This window comes from Centruroides sculpturatus, unplaced genomic scaffold, assembly GCF_000671375.1.
Source record: "Centruroides sculpturatus isolate CEXI.00-Female unplaced genomic scaffold, Cexi_2.0 scaffold1251, whole genome shotgun sequence".
Lineage (NCBI taxonomy): Eukaryota > Metazoa > Arthropoda > Arachnida > Scorpiones > Buthidae > Centruroides > Centruroides sculpturatus.
Genome location: NW_019385594.1, coordinates 202,015 through 223,850, shown reverse-complemented (window position 1 = coordinate 223,850; position 21,836 = coordinate 202,015). Strand labels below are relative to the sequence as shown.

Sequence of the window (21,836 nt, the reverse complement as noted above, 5' to 3'; positions counted from 1 at the left end):
TTGCTTTATTTGTGTATGTTCTGTTAGTTTGGCCTGTTGGAATCCTAAGTACTTGTAGAACTCGCCCTCTTCCATGGATTCAATAACGTCTCCATTTCCAAGTGCAAAATCTTCTTTCTTCAGGATTCCTTCTTCTATGTGAAGTTTTTTGCATTTGTCTAAGCCAAACTCCATTTGTATGTCCTTGGTGTATGAGTGTGTGATTTGTAGGAGTTGATGAAGTTGTTTCTGTGTGGATGCATAAAGTTTTATGTCCTCCATGTACATGAGATGTGAGAGTGTAAACTGTGTTGTTTTTTCATGTCTGATATTTATTATTATTATTATTATTATTATTTACTTAATATCAAATAATAATACTTTTTATTTCTTGGGAAAGAAACTGTCATATTACATGATTATAGAATTATATTCTTCAAACATTAATTAAGTATTGTACTTTGTCTCAGATTTTCACTTTTATAAATTTTCAATATATGATTAAAAGATATTGCATTCAAGACAATTATTGTATGTATAACTTTTGCAAGCTTTTTATATAAACTACTCAATTTTCTTATGAAGAAATGTATAAAACAATATTTGATCAGAGAGAAATCAACTTACTTTTTTTTAACCATCAATGTAATTTTTTCAGACAAAATTTCTCCCTTTCCCCTTAGATTTATCAATTTATAAATTTATTTGATGTTTTTCATAATGAGCATACTTGATATTTATTATAACAGCACGAGCATATCCTGTCAGTAATCACATTTTTTATATGCAAAAATCTTTTAAGTTGTAAAATATCCATTAAGCAAATATAATTTTTATAATTCAATTCTTTATTTCTATGACTTATTTGAAATCTATGTAGAGAATTGCAATTTTATCTTAAGTTTCATCAAACAATTTCTTTTTGTGATTTCACAACTTTACACATAATATAACAGTCTTCATCAACCATTAAAACTTATGGTTTCCAACTTCAAAATTATTGAAGTGAAGAAATATAAATGATAAACATCAATGATTCTATTTGGCAAGATCCTAGTTTGCAATCTTCCTAATAAACAAATAAGCTCTTCAACTGTGGAATCATCCCCAGGCAATTCATTTGTAATCTTGTCCTCCATGACACTACTCACCTTTGTAATCATCTTTTGTTCTCATCTTTGTCTCAAAAAAATGAATTTAATAACTCTTGAATGAGTCTCTTCCCACATTTTCTACCAACCTGACTATCTTGTATGTAACAATAATGTAAGATCAGATATGGAACTCATTACACAGACTCCTATATCCATGCTCTTAATCAGATCTGAATTTTGCAGGGAATTTCAGTTCAGTTTAAACAATAACAAACTATGAGTATGTTTACTTCCATCTTTTCCAGCAGATAGAGAATCTGGGCAGTCTCACTGTCCACATTTCAGTAAAAGTTGTGACTTGGGTTACATACTAGAATCTTACAAGAGGTATTTTGAAAAAAAATTGATGACAAGTTGTTTCTCATAGTTATCATATTACTGTTAAAATCTCTCTTTTCTGTTATAAAACTATTCTCTTATTTTATTTATTATTTTCAACATAATTCCCACAGAGAACAGCTGAAGCATTGAATCCAAATTTTCCCTCATTCATCTTCGGAGAATTTTCTGTTACAGAAGATACATTCAGCATCTTCGTTTTCTGATTCTTTAGTTGATGGCATGAAATCCATTACAGATGATATATTAGAATGGAACGATTCATCGCTGCTAACACTGGAGTCATCTCTAGTAGGTTTAGGTCTAGAAGGTCGGTCTAAGTTTAATTTCTTAACAGGTGGTCTTTGAATTTTAGATTTCTTTTGTTGTTTTGAAGCTTCTGGTTCCTTCTTTTGTCCTTTTCTTTCAGTTTATCCATTTATCCTAGTATTCCATAATACCCGACACGCCATCTTGAAAAATGAACCTTTAAACTAATGGACAAAACATTATCAGCTAAAACAACGACTACAATATAACAAACTACAATTCTTTTAGTGTACATTACGCTTAATATCAATTTTCAAATCACATGTGTACTAGTAGGTTAAAATGTTTGAAAACTTGCCTGCAAAATCTCTTGAAAATCACAAAACACACTTTGTTCTGTAGTGAGTGGTACGACAACAACAAGCGGTCAACTCTCACTGCACTGCATCATGGGAGTCTTTCTTGAGTAGTTAATGGTATTCCCACGTAATAGCAGCAACAAACAGAGCCAAAACCTTGGTATTCCATATTTCCCAACTATTCCACAATACCCTCCTCTCCTCTACATATTTACTATATACTACTAAAGACTATTTCTATTTTCAGTTAAATTTTAATTAAAAAAAATATTGGCTATTCAGTGACTACTTTCGAGTTAGTGACATTTGCATCATGGTGTTTTGCAGTGACACCTCGGAGAGTGAGTTATATTCTTTGTTAACATGTGAAATTAATGTTATTATCAAGTGTCACCAGCAAAGAATAAGATAATTTATTTGATCCTAGTGTTAAGTTATGGAGATAAAAATTAGATTGCATGTACTACATTTTTCTTCTTTGTTTTTTTTTTGAATGACATGACACGTTTTACAGAATGTCCACTTATTAACAGTCCAGTTTTTGGGACTCTATTGTATTATTATTATCATATTTTATGACCAGGAGTTCCTCTAATATTAATTTATTTCGTTTAGAAAAAAAATTTGATTGAATTTATTGTAAGTAACTCTGAACATACTTTGAAGTTAATTCCAGTGTAATCAATTTTTAAATGTTTAACATTATATTAAAATTCTGTATTCAGTAGTTTAGTTTTTCCTGCAGTATATAATAACATTAAATTTACAATTTGTCTAGGATATTTAATATCATTCTGTGGTATTAAAACTATAGCAAACTCATACTGATTAATGTTCCATATGTAATAAATATAAAGAACCTATATTCACAGCAACTTATTTGTTGTATGATGCTTTCAAGTAATCATTCCATAAACTGAATAATAAATTCAAAAATATTTTAAGCAATATATGAATGTGCATTGCATTTACACACTTGTAAAATTTTTTAAATTATTAAAAAACCAATATAAATTATAATTATAATAAACAATATATAAATAACATTAAAACTAAAAAATGCATAAATAAACATAAAATAATTAATTTCTATCTACCACTTTAACTTGTCACATGTTGTTCAAGTATTTTTGTGTCGACCTCATTTGACCTGACCTGTTGACCCTGAATACACTCATTTCTGCATAGGAATGTTTTTGATACTAGATGTCGCTATATCATAATTTTTATATTAAAATGAACTTTTGAAATATACTTTTTTTGTTTTTATATTTTTCAATATATTTATTTTGTTTGTGCAAAATAAAAAAATAATTTTTAACGATACAGTAGCCACGATTATTATTTTAAAAAACTTTTCATTAGGTTTAACATCGACAAAAATTTAACATGGCGGCCACATGCAATGGAAAAATTTCAACATGGGATAGGTTAATATAAAGAAGAAAATTTAGTTAGAATAAATGTGAATATTTTAAATATAAATAAATAATAATGGATATTTATAATCTAAATAGGTTATGATTATCAAAGCAAAGAATACAAATAATAGATGTGAACATTATGGAAAATATCATCATAATCACCAATCCATCCATCATAAAATATAATGATCCTATGAATTTTAAATAATTGGTTAAATTGATTTACAAATAAAATATGAAATAAATTATTAAAATTATCATTGATTTACCTGTTTGTCTTTTTACATGATGAATGATGAGATTAGCTGCATCCTCCAAAATAGTTCTATCTTTATACTGTAGTGTAATATGAGGACCAGAGGGAATTTCACCAGAACATTCTTCAGCTTGCTCATGTTGCTATAATAAAATTTAGTTTATGACAATTACATTTTTTTAAAAATTAAAATCAGTAATTAATCATCATACTAATATTTTAATATAATAAAATATAATGGCATTGTCATAAAGTAATTGATATTTTCAGGAGCAAAACACTAATTTATTTACTCAGAAAACTGGCTAAATAATAAAATTGAACAACATTAAAAAGTATAAGCATTGAACAAGAAAACAAAATGAAGACTGCTCTTTAAAGTTCTAGAATAGAATGATTGAGGAGTTCTTCTTTCCAGTTTTTTAAAGATAAGCATGGCATTCTCTCATTGAATGAAGATCCAGACAATAAAAAAATTTTTGAATAGTATATTGCTGCTAAGCAACATACTATTAAAAAGTTTTAGAAATACTAATATAGCGGAACCTTGCTTAATGAGCATAATTTGTTCCAGAATGTTACTCATGAAGCAAAACACTCATTATATGAAACAATTTTTCCCATATAAATTAATGTAAAATACAATGCGTTCCATGCCGAAAATAATACTCAAATATTTTATCTATAACATTTATTCAGAGAAAATTATACAATATATATTGTTTAAGGACCATGAATCATCTTCATCTTTTCTTCTAGCACAAAATGAACTAACCTGGAATGCAAATCCGATTTGCATAAAACAAAAAAAAAAAAAAAACAAAATACAGTAATTTCTAATATGTAATTATAGCCTTTACATAACCCAAGAATTTGGCATTTCATTTGGCATGTTTATTATATAACAGGCTATGATTGTTTATGTTTATATATAATATGTCTGAACACAAGGTTGAAAAAATGTGTGATCACAAGTGACACTAACAAGGGGACCTTATGGTCTTGGAAATTCAGTTTGGGATGAGACTTCACAGATTAGTAGTATACCTCAAGAGTATCCACCCAGAGGAATTTTAAAGCACACTAGCCAGAAGATTTTGAGAAAAAGGGCTCTAAAGTTTTAAGCACAGCTCATATATTGATTGATTTACACTATGGCAGCACAGCAAAATGGCCGAGTCTGTAGCGAACTTGCTTGCCATGTGGGCAATCTAGTTTCAGTCCTACCTTGGGCTAACTTTTTTTTTTTAATTGTTTTAAAAATTATAACAACTGTTAAATAAAGTTAATGACCTAAAAATATTATCAATTAAATCATAAATACTTTTATTTTATTTATGAAATGGCTGTTACAGCTAATTANTAGTTTCAATCCTACCTTGGGCTAACTTTTTTTTTTTAATTGTTTTAAAAATTATAACAACTGTTAAATAAAGTTAATGACCTAAAAATATTATCAATTAAATCATAAATACTTTTATTTTATTTATGAAATGGCTGTTACAGCTAATTAAAATGTGAATTAAAGATAATATTTTATTTTTATTCAACCTTGTGACATCTATTTTTATAGACAGGTAAAAAAATCTAATAAAGCATAGTATACAAAATTGCACTTATCTGATTGAAAATAATAGAGAAATAAATTCCTGTGAAGACTGTATAAAAATACAATCAGTAGTGCATCATCAACCATCATTGCCAATTTTTAATGAAATGATCTGGTATGCCTAATATGCTTCCAGGGTTTCTGATGAAAGAGAAATTTTCATGGATGTAAATGAAAGAAGTATGTTTTCCAACAGATCTTTTAAAAAAAGGTTGTTCGTGTAAACAATCATCCTTCATAACTTGTGCAAGATGTCAAAATAGTTTTGTTTTCAATGTTTTATGATTATCATCATTATGGTGCTTGTATGTAAAATAAAAAATTGACAAATAAAGACAATATTGTAAAAACTTTTATATAAATAAAACATTACCCAAAAATTGTTATAGTGGTAATTAAAGTTTTAATTTACCTCCATTAAAAATGCATTTGAAATTATTCAACTTTTTAAAAATAAAATATTATCTTTAATTCACATTTTAATTAGCTGTAACAGTCATTTCATAAATAAAATAAAATTATTTATGATTTAATTGATAATATTTTTAGGTCATTAACTTTATTTAAAAGTTGTTATAATNTAGGTTATGATTATCAAAGCAAAGAATACAAATAATAGATGTGAACATTATGGAAAATATCATCATAATCACCAATCCATCCATCATAAAATATAATGATCCTATGAATTTTAAATAATTGGTTAAATTGATTTACAAATAAAATATGAAATAAATTATTAAAATTATCATTGATTTACCTGTTTGTCTTTTTACATGATGAATGATGAGATTAGCTGCATCCTCCAAAATAGTTCTATCTTTATACTGTAGTGTAATATGAGGACCAGAGGGAATTTCACCAGAACATTCTTCAGCTTGCTCATGTTGCTATAATAAAATTTAGTTTATGACAATTACATTTTTTTAAAAATTAAAATCAGTAATTAATCATCATACTAATATTTTAATATAATAAAATATAATGGCATTGTCATAAAGTAATTGATATTTTCAGGAGCAAAACACTAATTTATTTACTCAGAAAACTGGCTAAATAATAAAATTGAACAACATTAAAAAGTATAAGCATTGAACAAGAAAACAAAATGAAGACTGCTCTTTTAAAGTTCTAGAATAGAATGATTGAGGAGTTCTTCTTTCCAGTTTTTTAAAGATAAGCATGGCATTCTCTCATTGAATGAAGATCCAGACAATAAAAAAATTTTTGAATAGTATATTGCTGCTAAGCAACATACTATTAAAAAGTTTTAGAAATACTAATATAGCGGAACCTTGCTTAATGAGCATAATTTGTTCCAGAATGTTACTCATGAAGCAAAACACTCATTATATGAAACAATTTTTCCCATATAAATTAATGTAAAATACAATGCGTTCCATGCCGAAAATAATACTCAAATATTTTATCTATAACATTTATTCAGAGAAAATTATACAATATATATTGTTTAAGGACCATGAATCATCTTCATCTTTTCTTCTAGCACAAAATGAACTAACCTGGAATGCAAATCCGATTTGCATAAAACAAAAAAAAAAAAAAAACAAAATACAGTAATTTCTAATATGTAATTATAGCCTTTACATAACCCAAGAATTTGGCATTTCATTTGGCATGTTTATTATATAACAGGCTATGATTGTTTATGTTTATATATAATATGTCTGAACACAAAGTTGAAAAAATGTGTGATCACAAGTGACACTAACAAGGGGACCTTATGGTCTTGGAAATTCAGTTTGGGATGAGACTTCACAGATTAGTAGTATACCTCAAGAGTATCCACCCAGAGGAATTTTAAAGCACACTAGCCAGAAGATTTTGAGAAAAAGGGCTCTAAAGTTTTAAGCACAGCTCATATATTGATTGATTTACACTATGGCAGCACAGCAAAATGGCCGAGTCTGTAGCGAACTTGCTTGCCATGTGGGCAATCTAGTTTCAGTCCTACCTTGGGCTAACTTTTTTTTTTTAATTGTTTTAAAAATTATAACAACTGTTAAATAAAGTTAATGACCTAAAAATATTATCAATTAAATCATAAATACTTTTATTTTATTTATGAAATGGCTGTTACAGCTAATTAAAATGTGAATTAAAGATAATATTTTATTTTTATTCAACCTTGTGACATCTATTTTTATAGACAGGTAAAAAAATCTAATAAAGCATAGTATACAAAATTGCACTTATCTGATTGAAAATAATAGAGAAATAAATTCCTGTGAAGACTGTATAAAAATACAATCAGTAGTGCATCATCAACCATCATTGCCAATTTTTAATGAAATGATCTGGTATGCCTAATATGCTTCCAGGGTTTCTGATGAAAGAGAAATTTTCATGGATGTAAATGAAAGAAGTATGTTTTCCAACAGATCTTTTAAAAAAAGGTTGTTCGTGTAAACAATCATCCTTCATAACTTGTGCAAGATGTCAAAATAGTTTTGTTTTCAATGTTTTATGATTATCATCATTATGGTGCTTGTATGTAAAATAAAAAATTGACAAATAAAGACAATATTGTAAAAACTTTTATATAAATAAAACATTACCCAAAAATTGTTATAGTGGTAATTAAAGTTTTAATTTACCTCCATTAAAAATGCATTTGAAATTATTCAACTTTTTAAAAATAAAATATTATCTTTAATTCACATTTTAATTAGCTGTAACAGTCATTTCATAAATAAAATAAAATTATTTATAATTTAATTGATAATATTTTTAGGTCATTATAAATAAATTAAAAATAAAAAAAAGAAATTAGCCCAAGGTAGGATCGAACCTAGATTGCACACGTGGCAAGCGAGTTCTCTACAGTATCAACCATTTTGCTGTATTGCCATAGTGTAAAATTGACCAGTATATGAGCTGTGCTTAAAATTTTAGATCCCCTTTTCTCGGAATCTTCTGGCTAGTGTGCTTTACAATTTTTCTGGGTGGATACCCTTGAGGTATACTACTAACCTGCGAAGTCTCATCCCAAACTGAATTTCTGAGACTGTAATGTCCCCTTGTAAGATGCTAGCAGAACAAGTGCTAAACACAGACTGATGTAGCATGTGCACAATCCTGGACTTCCGCTCTCCTCGTCACTCATTATACAAAACATCACTCATTAAGCAAGTCATTTTACAATTTGCTTTGCTAGTTATGCAAATTACTCATTATGAGAGATGCTCTTTAAGCAAGGTTCCATTGTAAATATGAATTCTAAAACAAATAACTTGCATTTTCTGTGAATTTTATAGTAATGTGAAAACAAATTTGTAAGTAATTTCAGTTAACTAAAAATTGCAAATATATTTTCTCAATCATCTTTTAGTTTTTGAAATGAAACAACTATTTTGCTTTCAAATAGCAACTTTGATTACTATAACAACTAAATAATGCCAAATATGAGTTTAAAAAATTATTACATATTTTATAATACAGAATACAATAAATTATGACTAAAACATAATAAAATAAATCATAAATGGATATTATTATGAAACCTACCCAACACATTAATCAAAGAAATAGGCTATATTATTTATTACATTGTATATAGGTTTCCTATTTCTATTTCCACAATTTTAGCAAAAAATCTTTTATATATAGACCAAGTTTCTTTATGTAGTGAGAGTTAGTGAAAATGACGTCATGAGCAGCAATCGCTACACATTGCTGCATTATAGTTTAGAAACACTTTCTGCTTAAGCTAAAATGGATGCCATAATCTATCATTTAATTCCAGTTAGAGCTGAAAGTAGTACTTTAGTTAAAAAACTACAATATTTAAATTATCTATTGGGTTGTTTGGAAAGTAAGTTCGTTTTTTTCTGTGGAAAAAACCTAAAAATTNGATGCCATAATCTATCATTTAATTCCAGTTAGAGCTGAAAGTAGTACTTTAGTTAAAAAACTACAATATTTAAATTATCTATTGGGTTGTTTGGAAAGTAAGTTCGTTTTTTTCTGTGGAAAAAACACAATATTTTTATAATAAATAAATATTTTATTGAATTATATATCAACCATTTTGGTCAAATACCTGTTGTCATTGTTTCTGGTAGTAGCATGATTTCACATTCATAAAAGTTTTGATCGTTGCTTACAAAAAACCGATTCAAGTGATTTTTCACATTGTCATTTCAAGTAAATGTCTTACGGTTAAAAAAAAATTGTATAGACTGGAACAAGTAATAATCCGAGTGTGCTCAATCTGGAGAATATGGTTGGTGTGATATTATGTCCCCTTTAAGTTATAACAGTTTCTGACGAGTTACCAAACTTGTGTGAAATTTGACATTATCGTGATAAAACATTACACCTGTTTTGTTGATCAATTCTGGCCACCTTTTCTGTTTGATGATATTACTCAATTTGTTTACTCGATGGCAGTAGACTTTCGAATCAATTGTTGAATCGTCTGGTAACAGCTCCAAAAAAAAATTTTCTTAAAATCCCACCAAAGATAGCATCTCTCCTTAAGAACATGTGGAACCCATATATCGAGCTTTGAAATGAAACCAATTTGTTTCAAGTACAGTAATCATAAACAGTTTAATTTGACAAATTTAATCTCTTAGTGATTTCACATGTTGTTATTCAGCAGTTTGCTTCAATCAGTACCTTTATTTTGTTTTCATTGGTTTCAACTGGCCATCCAGAACATGGTGCATCTTCAATATTGAAATTGCCAAAACAAAATTTTGTAAACCAGTTTTGGCACTGTCTTTCTCTCAACACATCATCTCCATACATGTACCACAATTTTTTTCTTGCTTGAACAGCATTTTGATTTTTTGGTAATAAAAAAGCAAAATATATTGAAAATGATGCTTTCAATCTTCCATATTTGATGGGACACAAAAAATAAACAATTGAACACAATCAAACAAAATTTTTTTACAAATAAGCCTTTAAATGCTAGCTGTCAAAATATATAATGATAATATGGTTTAGAATGAAAATGGCGAGAAAGATACGACTAATCTGTCTAGTGGTAAAAAAAACGAACTTACTTTCCGAACAACCTAATATCTATATAACCCATTGAACGCGTGTCCGTCCACATAACAGTATGCCAAAAACGGGCACTAGAGGCACCCTAGCGATGATTTTAAATTAACAATAAATTATTTTTATTTGTAATAGGAATTTATTATTTATACCACGGAATGGTACAAATAATTATTATATGCCTTGATTAACCTTGCGCCGCACATTTACAACATCCCATGACTCAGTGAATGTCATGCATTGACTCATGGGAAATTTGTTGAAAAAAATGGCAGATACATTTAAAATCGAGGTTTACAAGCAAAGGTAAATAAACAAATTAAACTATTTTAAAGTATTTATATAATGTTTGATAGGTAGAAATATAGATCTGTATGACACGATTGGGACTGTAACAGAGCTATAGAGCATATTGATAGGAACAAAAAAGTCAAAGGAACCGTGCCTCACGGAAATTTGTAAAGAATGCCCACTAGGGGGCATCCCAGGCTACTAGTGAGATATAAAGAACTGAGCATTTCTCTTTCCGGAAATGTGAGCAAAGTAAAGAGATAGGAGATAGATAATTATATTTAAAATATAGTATTTTCTTATTATTTAGATAACTTTCAGAGTCATTTTAGAAAATTTAATCCTTCTTAATCTTTCCATAATATTTTTATCAACAGTTACTTCAACTTTTTATTTTCACAGTATAATATCACATTATACATACAAGCATCCATCTTGCTTTACATGTGTTTCAGACATAAAAGTTTCTATATCTTTGCTGCAGCAACCCCTTGCAGCAAATGTTTAGAAATGGTTTGCTACATTATAGAGCTTCATTTAGAAATGCTTTGTTGTGTAGCAATTGAGCAGCGCTGCATAAAGAAACATGACCATACAGCAAGTCCTCATGTAATGTTGTTGATAGTTCTTGGAAACTGACATTAAAGAAAATAGCATATACAGTAGAGCGTCGTTTATCCGAATCAATTGGGGACTGGGGTTGTTCGGATAACTTATTTTTCAGATAAATAATTATGTACGAAAAAATATATTAATTTATCCCGTGTTGAAATTTTTCTCCATTGTGTGTCGCTTCACGTTGAATTTTCGTCGATGTTAAGCCTAACGAAGACTATTGTATCATTAAAAATTATTTTTTTATTTTGTACAAACAAAATAAATATATTGAAAAATATAAAAACAATAAAAAATTATACTTCAGAAGTTAATTTAGTATCAAAAATGTAAAATATTTGAGTAGCCAAAGACATAGCCAAAGATTACAGCGCCACAGCACTGGCAAAAATTTAAATTTGTCGACTGGAATTCCTTTGGATAACTGACCTTCGGATAAACGACGCTCTACTGTAATTAAACCAATTTTACCATAGACTAAAATGTATACACAAGATATATTGACATTATTCTTATTGAATCACGTTTGCAATCTGCAGTTTCAGTATTAGTTTCCCACTTCATAGAATCAATTTATTTTTTATAAACAGAATTCAATAATGATAATTATAAATGATTACAAATATACTGTATCTTTTGTCAATGATTTTATAACAAAATGACTATGTTGAAAACTTGCTGAATGTGTACAAACCAAATTTACCAAAAAGAAAAAAAAAAGCAGCAGCTCACTGGTAGGATAAACAATGTTAATTTTATCTCAAAAGTACATCTACCAAGGAGTCTTCATTTCCAGTAGTATTTAATATGAAATTCTTAATTTTTTACATTAAATATTACTAAAATTTAATTAAGAATCTTTATTGGATGTATTTTTGAGAAAGAACATTTAATTTTATAAGAATTTATTAATTAATTTTTATAGATTATTAATTAATTTTATAAGAATAATTTTGTACTCCCATTAATTTTATAAGAATGAAACAATCTAAAAATAGTAAATATTGACAGACAAAGTAAAAAAAATGTTCATAAACAAAAACAACACTATATTGTACTATGTTCAATAAATAAATACAGTAGAGCATCGATTATCCCACTCAATTGGGGACTGGGGTTGGTTGGATAACTGAAAAAACGGATAACCGAAAAGTATGAAAAAATACATTATTAGTATAGTATATTAGTATATCCCATATAATTAGTATATTAATATATTGCTATTAACTTACTTCGCGTTGAATTTTCATCGATGTTAAGCCTAACAAAATTTTTTTTAAAATAATAATCGTTGCTATTGTATCATTAAAAATTATTTTAAAATTATTTTATTGCTCACAAAACAAACCACTCAGAATTAAAAAATTAAGCCTCGTTTAAATACTGACCTCCCTTTCATGGTCGAGCCATGTTGCCAGCTAAAATACTCAAAAATTTAACAAAAATAATATTAAAGTAGCCAAGACATAGCCAAATATTGTAGTGCCACATCACTAGCAGACATTTGAATTTGCTGACTAGAACGCGGTCAGTTAACTGATGTGACAGTTTATCGGGGGTCAGATAATCGATGCTCTACTGTAAATCTAAAAATCAAATGATATCAAAAAATAGTAATTCAGATTCTTTTATATTATTACAAATAAGGAATCTTTTTCAATATATAATAAAACAATTAAAAAGTTTAAATTTTTTTAAACATCTTTTCTATAGTATTCATATACTCCTGATTCAACTGTGTTTGCATGCATTTCCATTTCCTCTCCAAAATTCAATCTTTGAAAATGTTATTAGCTTTATTTCAAAAAGAATAAACTGTAAGTAGCAAAGAAAGAAGAAATGAAACTATTTTTAAGTACATAGCAATATAAATGTTTGCATTCTGTAAAGATAGTTTTAGTAATCTAGATTTTGTGTTAAGCAAGTTGAGAAAATTATCGTCTAGGCGTTAATAACCAACATCTATCGCTACAATAAGCGCTTTCAACGAAACTATTTTTGTCTTCTTCAGGTTAAAAGAACAGTTAATATCCTTCAAATTCAAATTACAGCAACGGCAAACCAGCATTGGAATAAAATCAAAATAGAACTAAAACAGAGAATTTAAAAGATGCGCGCTTGGTGCCGACGCGCATGAGCAATAGATTATTTTGCGAGAATGCTGAGCTAGCGCCGTTGTTTTAATCTGTTGTATAAGTTGACCCACAAGGAAGGCACATCCATCGTGGGGGTGTTGCATGGATTTAGCACGCTGGTAAACAGCGCTTCCCATATATACAAGATGTTGATTACTCATGAGGCATATTGAGCAAAGAGTGTTTAGCTTCCCCCTCACCATAGCATACCCACTATTATATCTTAGATACATGGACGATATCATAGTAGCCTGGCAACACACGGAAGAGGAGTTCCATATCCTCAAAAATTTTCTTATGGAGGTTTATTCTACCATCAAGTTTACCTGGGAAAAGGAAAAGGGAGGAGAAATTGCATTTTTAGATCTAAAGATCACCAAAGCCCAAGGTGAGATAGTGTTCTCCGTGTTCCATAAGTTCAACAGCATACCTCCTTTAATCCCTGCCACCGCGTACCAGCCGCAACACTACGTCAACACAGCTATCGCCCCTCTAGTTAGAAGGGCCTTTTTGTTGTCTTCCAATCAAGCCCTTGTCAACATCGAGCTTGAAGCTATAAGTGCAGCAATAAGTGCGGCTGGTTACATAGATCTAAGTACAGGTACTGTACATCCTTAGAAAGGTTAAAAGATCTCTATTTCCTGACACAACTTTACAGGCCTCGAAGAATGTACGATAATCCAGCCGCCATTACCATTCTGTGGCTGTATTACCGGCCGCGTTTGCCATATTTTTAGGCAGCATGCACTCTTCCTGCCAGTATCGCCGTGGCCAAACCTTAGAAGAATGTTATGCAATGACAGGGATCCTTTGTCTGTGCTAGAGCGGTCTGGAGTGTATTCCATCCCATTGGAAAGTACAACATCGGGTACTCATACCCAGTATATCGGAGCGACATCCAGAATGTTGTCTTGCCGCATCTCTGAACACAAACAATATTAGTATGGGTAGATGCGACACTGAGTTGGCAAGATTGGTGTTGCAACACCAATACTCTCCGAGGTGGGACCAGGTGGGGATACTCAAACAGTGTGATAGCAGAAACATCTTGTATATATGGGAGGCGCTGTTTACCAGCGTGCTAAGTCCATGCAACACCCCCACACTGGATATGCCTTCCTTGTGGGTCAACTTATACAACATATTAAAACAACGTCGCTAGCTCCACATTCTCGCAAAATAATCTATTGCTCATGCACGTCAGCACCGAGCACGCATCTTTTAAATTCTGCGTTTTAGTTCTATTTCGATTTTATTCCAATGCTGGTTTGCCGTTGCTGTAATTTGAATTTAAAGGATATTAACTGTTCTTTTAACCTGAAGAAGATGAAAATATTTTCGTTGAAAGCGCTCGTTGTTTGTAGCGATAGATGTTGGTTATTAACGCCTAGACGATAATTTTCTCAACTTGCTTATCTAATATCCGGTGTGAAGTCCAATAATAATTTTTCAGATTTTGTGTTCATAATGTTTTTGAAAAATTTACTGTTTTGAAAAATTAATATGCTTTCCAGTTGAATTTTAATTATTTTGAACAGATAAGTTTATTTACTATTTATTAGCAATATTTTTATAAGTGTAAGAATTATTTATCTTAAAACTGATTACTTAAATCCAAAAATTTACACTTAATGCATTGAAAACAAAGAGAAATCATGTGAGAAACAATTGAAAAATAGAAAAATAATACATATTTCATAATACAGCTTATCAGCATTAAATGAAAAACATCTGCAGATGACATACACCCTAAATTGGTCTAATAATCTAAATCCTCATTAATAGAGCTTTTAAAATTTTATCAAATTTGGCATTTACAAGATATTAAAATCAGAAACTATTATTTTTTTATAGTTCTGTAGTGTTGTGGGACTGTGAAAATTACAGCTCTCCTAAATCACTAGCCATCTACCAAGTCATCATATCAACATTTTTTTTTACTGAATCAACCATAAACCCATAAAGACTGAAGACATCACTTACAATTCAAATTCTTTGGGATATCATTATTATTATATCATCTAATCAGATATGTGAATTTTCTCTCTCTCTCTGGTGATGGCACAGATGTGAAATTAAATTTTTGCAAAGGTTTTTTTTTTTTTAATTTCTAGATTTAAATAAGTAGTTTATTTCTTTTCACTCTTTGTGGTGAAAAGAATTTCATTCAACACTGACCTTTCATAAAGGTGTGCCACAGTAAATTCTACTGAAGTTCGCACAGGCCATCACTTGGATCTTGAGACCTGTTTATACCATCAATCCTCACATTATGTATAACTTTTATTTTATTTAAAAATTAAAAGTAAAAAAATTAATTTTTTAAAATTCAAACATCAGGGTAAATAATAAAAACATCATATCTAATTTCTGAACATTAAGCTATTTTTCTACAAGTTTTTAGTGTTCAGCACTATTACATATTTTTAATTAAAATTTTTTTCTACAGTTTCTATTTCTTTAATTTTTTAGTTAAAAAAGTTGAGCATGTTTTACACTTAAATAAAGAACACAGCTGAATGACTTCATTAACTATCCTCAACTGTCACTGAAAATAAGAAATGTATAACAGTTTCACCCACATTTAGGGCTTGTTTTCTCAACACTTTTCATTTCTTAAGAAAATTTCAAGCAGGATTTCTCAAAAAACTTAATTTAAAAGTTGAAGATGAAAACATAGCTACATTTAAGGTAACCAAAAGGAAAGAGCCTAAGGAGTGCCATTACAACTGTGTGAATATCAGCTTTTTAAAAATGTTCTTTGAATTATTTTTTTTTGCTGTTAATTGTTGTGAATACTGTATACTAGTTATGTATTTTTGTAAATGTCTAAATTTATGTATAGAACTTCTTTGAAAAAGAAATCCATTTGTAATGCCAAAACAATCATCTAAAATCTGCCCACTTCCACATGACAAACATTTATTGGTTGCTGTTTGATGATGTTCAAACTGGTGATAAAAATAAGTCAATAATTTATTTGCTTAATTTTTATTAGAAAATAAATTTTTAATAGTAAGTCTTTATTTTGTCATCAATGGATATCTCATAATAAAGCCACTCAGTTTCCATAATTAAGCCCAGGGTTTATTAACAAAAATACCAATAAGTTAGATCATTGTATGATTATCTTTCTTCTTGTTTATATATATATAAACAAGAAGAAAGATACAGTGTATATATACAGAAGAAGAAAGATAATATACAGTGTATATATTTTACAGAAATTTAAAACTAAAAATTTTTAAAATGGTCAAAGATATTATTAAACTTTTCCTTTTCATTACTAATGTTATTTTATTTGATTTCAATTATTACCTCTCTAGATTAAATAATACTCTCTAACAAAAACAAAAAATTATAGTAATACAGCATACCTCCTCAAATATTGTATCAATTTCATTTAATAAGCTTTTAGATCTGAGAAACTTCATATCATTTTGTTTAAAATTTATTCCTTGGTAATCCAATGATTTTAAATAATATTTTTCATTTTGTTCTCTCCAAATTTTATTGAAACTTCTTTGAGCTTCTCTCCATTCTTCTTCTTTAGCCTTTAATCTAAAATTAAAAATTACATAAATAAATAAAACAAATTATAATATAATTTACAATTTAAAATAGAGAAAAATAAAACTATATTATTACCACATTTAAATCAAATATATATAAATACAGTATATAAAATTTATGATAGTTTTCTTTTAATATTTAACACCTTCATTTAAAACATTTAATTTATTATACAAATACAGTCGATCCCCTATAACACGATAGATATGTTCCGTTCTTTATGAAATTGATGTTTTATGAGTCCTTGAATACATGAGCCAATCACAGCCTGGCACATATGCAGTTTACGGACTATGGCTGTTTGAAAGGTTTTCTTCCATAAAATTAATCAATTCTAGACTAATTCGACTCAACATTTCCAAAATATGTATAATTTTTTGGGAAAAATCCATATAAACTATGCTATAAACAAAAAATTGTAGGATTACTTACCAAGTGTGCACCGTTCGACTACGCCATTGCTTAAATTTGTTTTCGTCATGGAGCTTGTCATCAAATGGCGCTCACATGTTTCCTGATAAATTATTTTTTTTGCGAAAAATTCACTGAACTTTGGAGACATCATTAATATAAATATAATTTTATGGCTGTTAAATAATAAATGGTTTTTAGTAGGTCCCCTGCTCGTTTAAACTCAATGGTTTGTACAATATCCGCTATTGGTCTAGATTCGACCAATCCTGTTGCGACATGAGTCGGCGATGACGTTTTACTGTATTTTATGAGTTTTTTTAGTGTGTTTGTACGAATACTGTTGCAATTTTTTCACTGTGATATAGGAATCCGAACTATATGAACTCATGTTATAGGGGGGGTCTACTGTATAAACTAATGATATCAAATGATTAAACAAAATATAATAAATTCCCAAAAAATTCATTATATTTTCTTTTTCAATACCTTTTTGTTATTCAGGAATCAGATCCATTTAATGTATACTAACAATACTTAAATATAAATAACTAACCTTCTTAAAACAAGTGGAACTGCAATAGATGGATTTTTTTTCAATCCTTCAATTATATCTCCAGCTTTATCACCATATATTCTATAAAAGAATTAATGCAGTTTAAATTTTAAAAATATTCCACATTTTCCACAATGATCTAATTAATTACAGCTTTCTTTCTGAAATAATTTAATATTTTATATATATTTTTTCAGTCTTTTTTCCACCCTTTTTATGCTAAAGTTAAAGAGAAAAATTATGTAAGAGTATTTTTTATGAATGAAAATTTTTTATACATGATTGGAAACTTTTGTTTATATGAAAGTTATGATTTTAAACATATCACACTAATATAAATAACATAAAACATGTCTAAAATGAATTTAAATGGTGCTGGCCAAAATATTCAATTTTACAGAGACATTTATTTTATTAATACAGGGAAAAAGAAAACAGTTGAAAAAGATACAACTACTGCTTCTCCTTCAAAGACATGATGAAAACATGTATACAATTTGAGTAAAGAACAATATAATTGAGAACAAAGAAATTATATCATTTTTTTATTCAAATTAAAGTTGAAGATGGCTAAATATAAGCTAAAAACATTTCTTTTCCAATACATCTTTCTGTTTTAATTGTTTTAACTAGCAATCTGCTGCATTTTTATAAAATTTTATGGAGATTTATTCATTATGATTTTTTATATTAATATAGTAAATATATTAATTAAAAATCTTCAAATGAGCAATTATTATTAGCGTATGTTGAAAGTGAATAAAAAATGTCAATATATAATATATACTTATATTAGAAATAGTATCAGAACTATTGCAATAGACAATCATCGATCAAATTATTTTCTATATGTTATTTATTGTTTATCTCAAATATTGATTTACGTAATATAATATTAATAAACATTTACCTTTTAATTGCTTGTTGATGAATTACTGTTGAAGTTCCTCCTAAAGTATCATCTAGTCGAAAATGAAGTTTTTCATCAGCAGTCATTCTTGCCATTTTTTTTTGTACAGCTTCTAATACCCGAATAGTAGAAAGATTGCTTTCTAACACTATATCCAACTATTAAAGTATATATATATAAAAAATCATCAGAAGGAAGCAAACTAAAAACAAATGTAAACATATGTAATTTATTCTAAGAAACAGTGTATCAAAACAGAAGCTTTTCACCTGATAATGAGAGACAAATCATCTCAAAAAACATTTAATAAGAATATATGGTGATTCCTTGATTATTATTAGCAGTTTTGATTTTCTCAAGGTTAATGATAATTAGTAGTAGCAAATAAATTATAATTTATTTTGATAAATAATAATTTACAGCTATTTTATAATTAGGTTTATTGGAATATCACATAATTTACATCTCATGCATTTTCAAATGTCTCTTCTTATCTTTAAAACTGGTTTAACAGTAACTTTATCTAATTTTTTTAAAAATACATAGAAAAACAAAGAACAGATCTCATATATTATTATCAAGAATGATTATGTAAGTAATAAAATACAGTATAATACACTGCAAATTATCATAACTTTTTCTGAATTATGTCATCATACAACTGTGAAAGTCAGAAATTTCGTGTTATAGACTTTAATCTTTTATAAATTTTAATTAAACTTTAAATGCAACTTTATAAAGATGGAACGAGTTATTAAAAAATAAAAAGAGAAACAGGAAAAATAAAATCAACAAAATCTGGTTAAACCTCGATTCTCATGAGTTGGATTCCTTGTTGAAATGAGTACATCTCTGTGTCACGATTGTGTCACCTGTCACCTCATTGGTCCAAGGAGATCGTTATCCCTGACAAAATCGGGGAAAGGCCCGAAAAAAGGACTTCATATAAAAAGGACAGGAATGATGAGTAAGGGGTGGAAGTTATGAATTGATTGTGTGTGTGTGACACATCCACCTCACGCTGAGATCAACTTTGAGAACTGTACCTGTATGTTTATTTCCTCGCCGACTTTAGAACATCAACGAACTTTGAACAACTGAACTTTAGAACATCAACAAACTTCAAGAGAACTACTTTGGAAAACCAGTATAAGTTAAGATATTTATCCTGCCCACACACTATTGTACGCGCTCTCTCTCTCTCTGCGTAAACTAATCGCGAACTTGATTGTAACCAGAAAACGGAAATGAAAAAAAGATCAATGCTGAATGCGATTCACTTAACTTATATTTAGCAATATACTAACTTTGTAACCTTAAATTATGATGTATAACTTAGATTTAATATAAATAAACGGTTATTTATGTTTAAAACATCTTAGAGTGCAGTTTCTTCCGTTCTTCTCTCCATTCACTCCATTCCAGGTCCAAAACTCATATGTAACCGCTCGCGCGAACTTGTGGTCTCTGTATCGACCTAAGGATACAGTGGTGTCATCCTGAAGTGGTATCGAAGAGATATTGACCCAACGGTCACACAACAATATTTTGTTCATTACTGTGTGATTCAAATTTATGTAAAAAAAATTAATGATCCATTTATTGTCTGTTAACAATGCTTTGTTAGAATCATAGTGACAATGTGATCTTTTTGCATATTAGTTTCAAAATTCATTCTGAAGAACATACAATAAAATGTAAGAATATATCTGTGATCCAATCAAAGTTAATGTATCAATTAATCTTGTTATGGCATAGGAATATATATTATAAATTATATTATAATATTAATGATCAAATATAAATTAATCAATATTTAAAAATATGTTAAAAAATATTTAAAAAATAAAAATATAAAAAATTATTTACTAAGTTTATTTACAGACAGTTCTTGACTTCTGAATTTTTATCTTTCAGACAACTCATTCTTTTGTGAATAATTTGCTATCTGATTCACTTTTCATTTGCCAAGTTTTCAATTTCATACATTTTTCAGCCAACGAATTAAAATTTTAAGCTATCATACAATGGAACTTTCTTTCAGTTTTGGTTTTTGTGACAGCAAACTCATTTTAAAAAATCAATTTTTATTATCTGTTTCTATTTCACTATTTTAAGTCTAATAGTAATTATTTTACCATTTCTTTTAGCAGCTTATTATTATCAATTTATTAATTTACAATAGTTGATCAAAACTGACCAAGAATTTCTAATGTGTATCTGAAACAGTAAGTCCACCTTGCTCTTATTATCATATATTTTATAGAGTGACATCTCCTGCATGTGGCAACATTGCAGTGAACAGCATCCAGATAGTCTTTACAGAGCAGCATATTCAGTCAGTAGGAAAGTGCAATAGGGTATACCATACAAGATTTTGTTCAATGAACATATCAAACCTGTTAAATTCACTCAACTATCATACTGTCACTTCAGTATGCCAATGGCAATGATAAATGCTGGAATTGAAGTAAGAAAAACAAACTGTGTGGACAAAATGGTCAATTGAAGAAAAATCAAGTCAAGGATTAAAAAATATATATATACACTCAATACATAAAACATAAAATCTTCATACTTTACAAAATAGTTATATAGGCTTCAAAATATTAATTGTATAACAAGAAAATTCAAATTTTTGGATAACACAAAGTACACAAGCGTGCAATTTGTTTAATACCAAGTATGAGTAAGTTATGAATATTTCCCATGATGCACATCCTCAGACATCAGTGGCTGGTGAAAACTGAGAAAGCTAAGCTGAATTTGTAAAATTGCTGTATTACAGTGTGAGATGTGGCCAAGGAAATTAATATCAGTTATAATAGTGTACAGAGCATTACTCATAATAACCTTTGCTTTTGAAAGGTCTTTGCCAAATGGGTTCCCAAAACTTTGATATTTCATCAGAAGATGGAAAGAATAGAGGCATCCAATCAGCT

General features: G+C 28.6%; 1 protein-coding gene across 1 annotated transcript in view; it reads right to left on the bottom strand.

Moving 5' to 3' along the window:
- The window catches only part of LOC111640411 (paired amphipathic helix protein Sin3a-like), a gene marked incomplete at its 5' end in the record, with an annotated part of 52,760 nt that overhangs the window by 23,362 nt on the left and 7,562 nt on the right, over positions 1-21,836 (bottom strand). The window contains 4 exons of the mRNA XM_023386424.1: positions 6,130-6,259; positions 16,822-17,005; positions 17,985-18,065; positions 18,895-19,052. Coding sequence (XP_023242192.1) covers positions 6,130-6,259; positions 16,822-17,005; positions 17,985-18,065; positions 18,895-19,052 — 553 coding nt within the window. The remainder of the gene's footprint in view (positions 1-6,129; positions 6,260-16,821; positions 17,006-17,984; positions 18,066-18,894; positions 19,053-21,836) is intronic.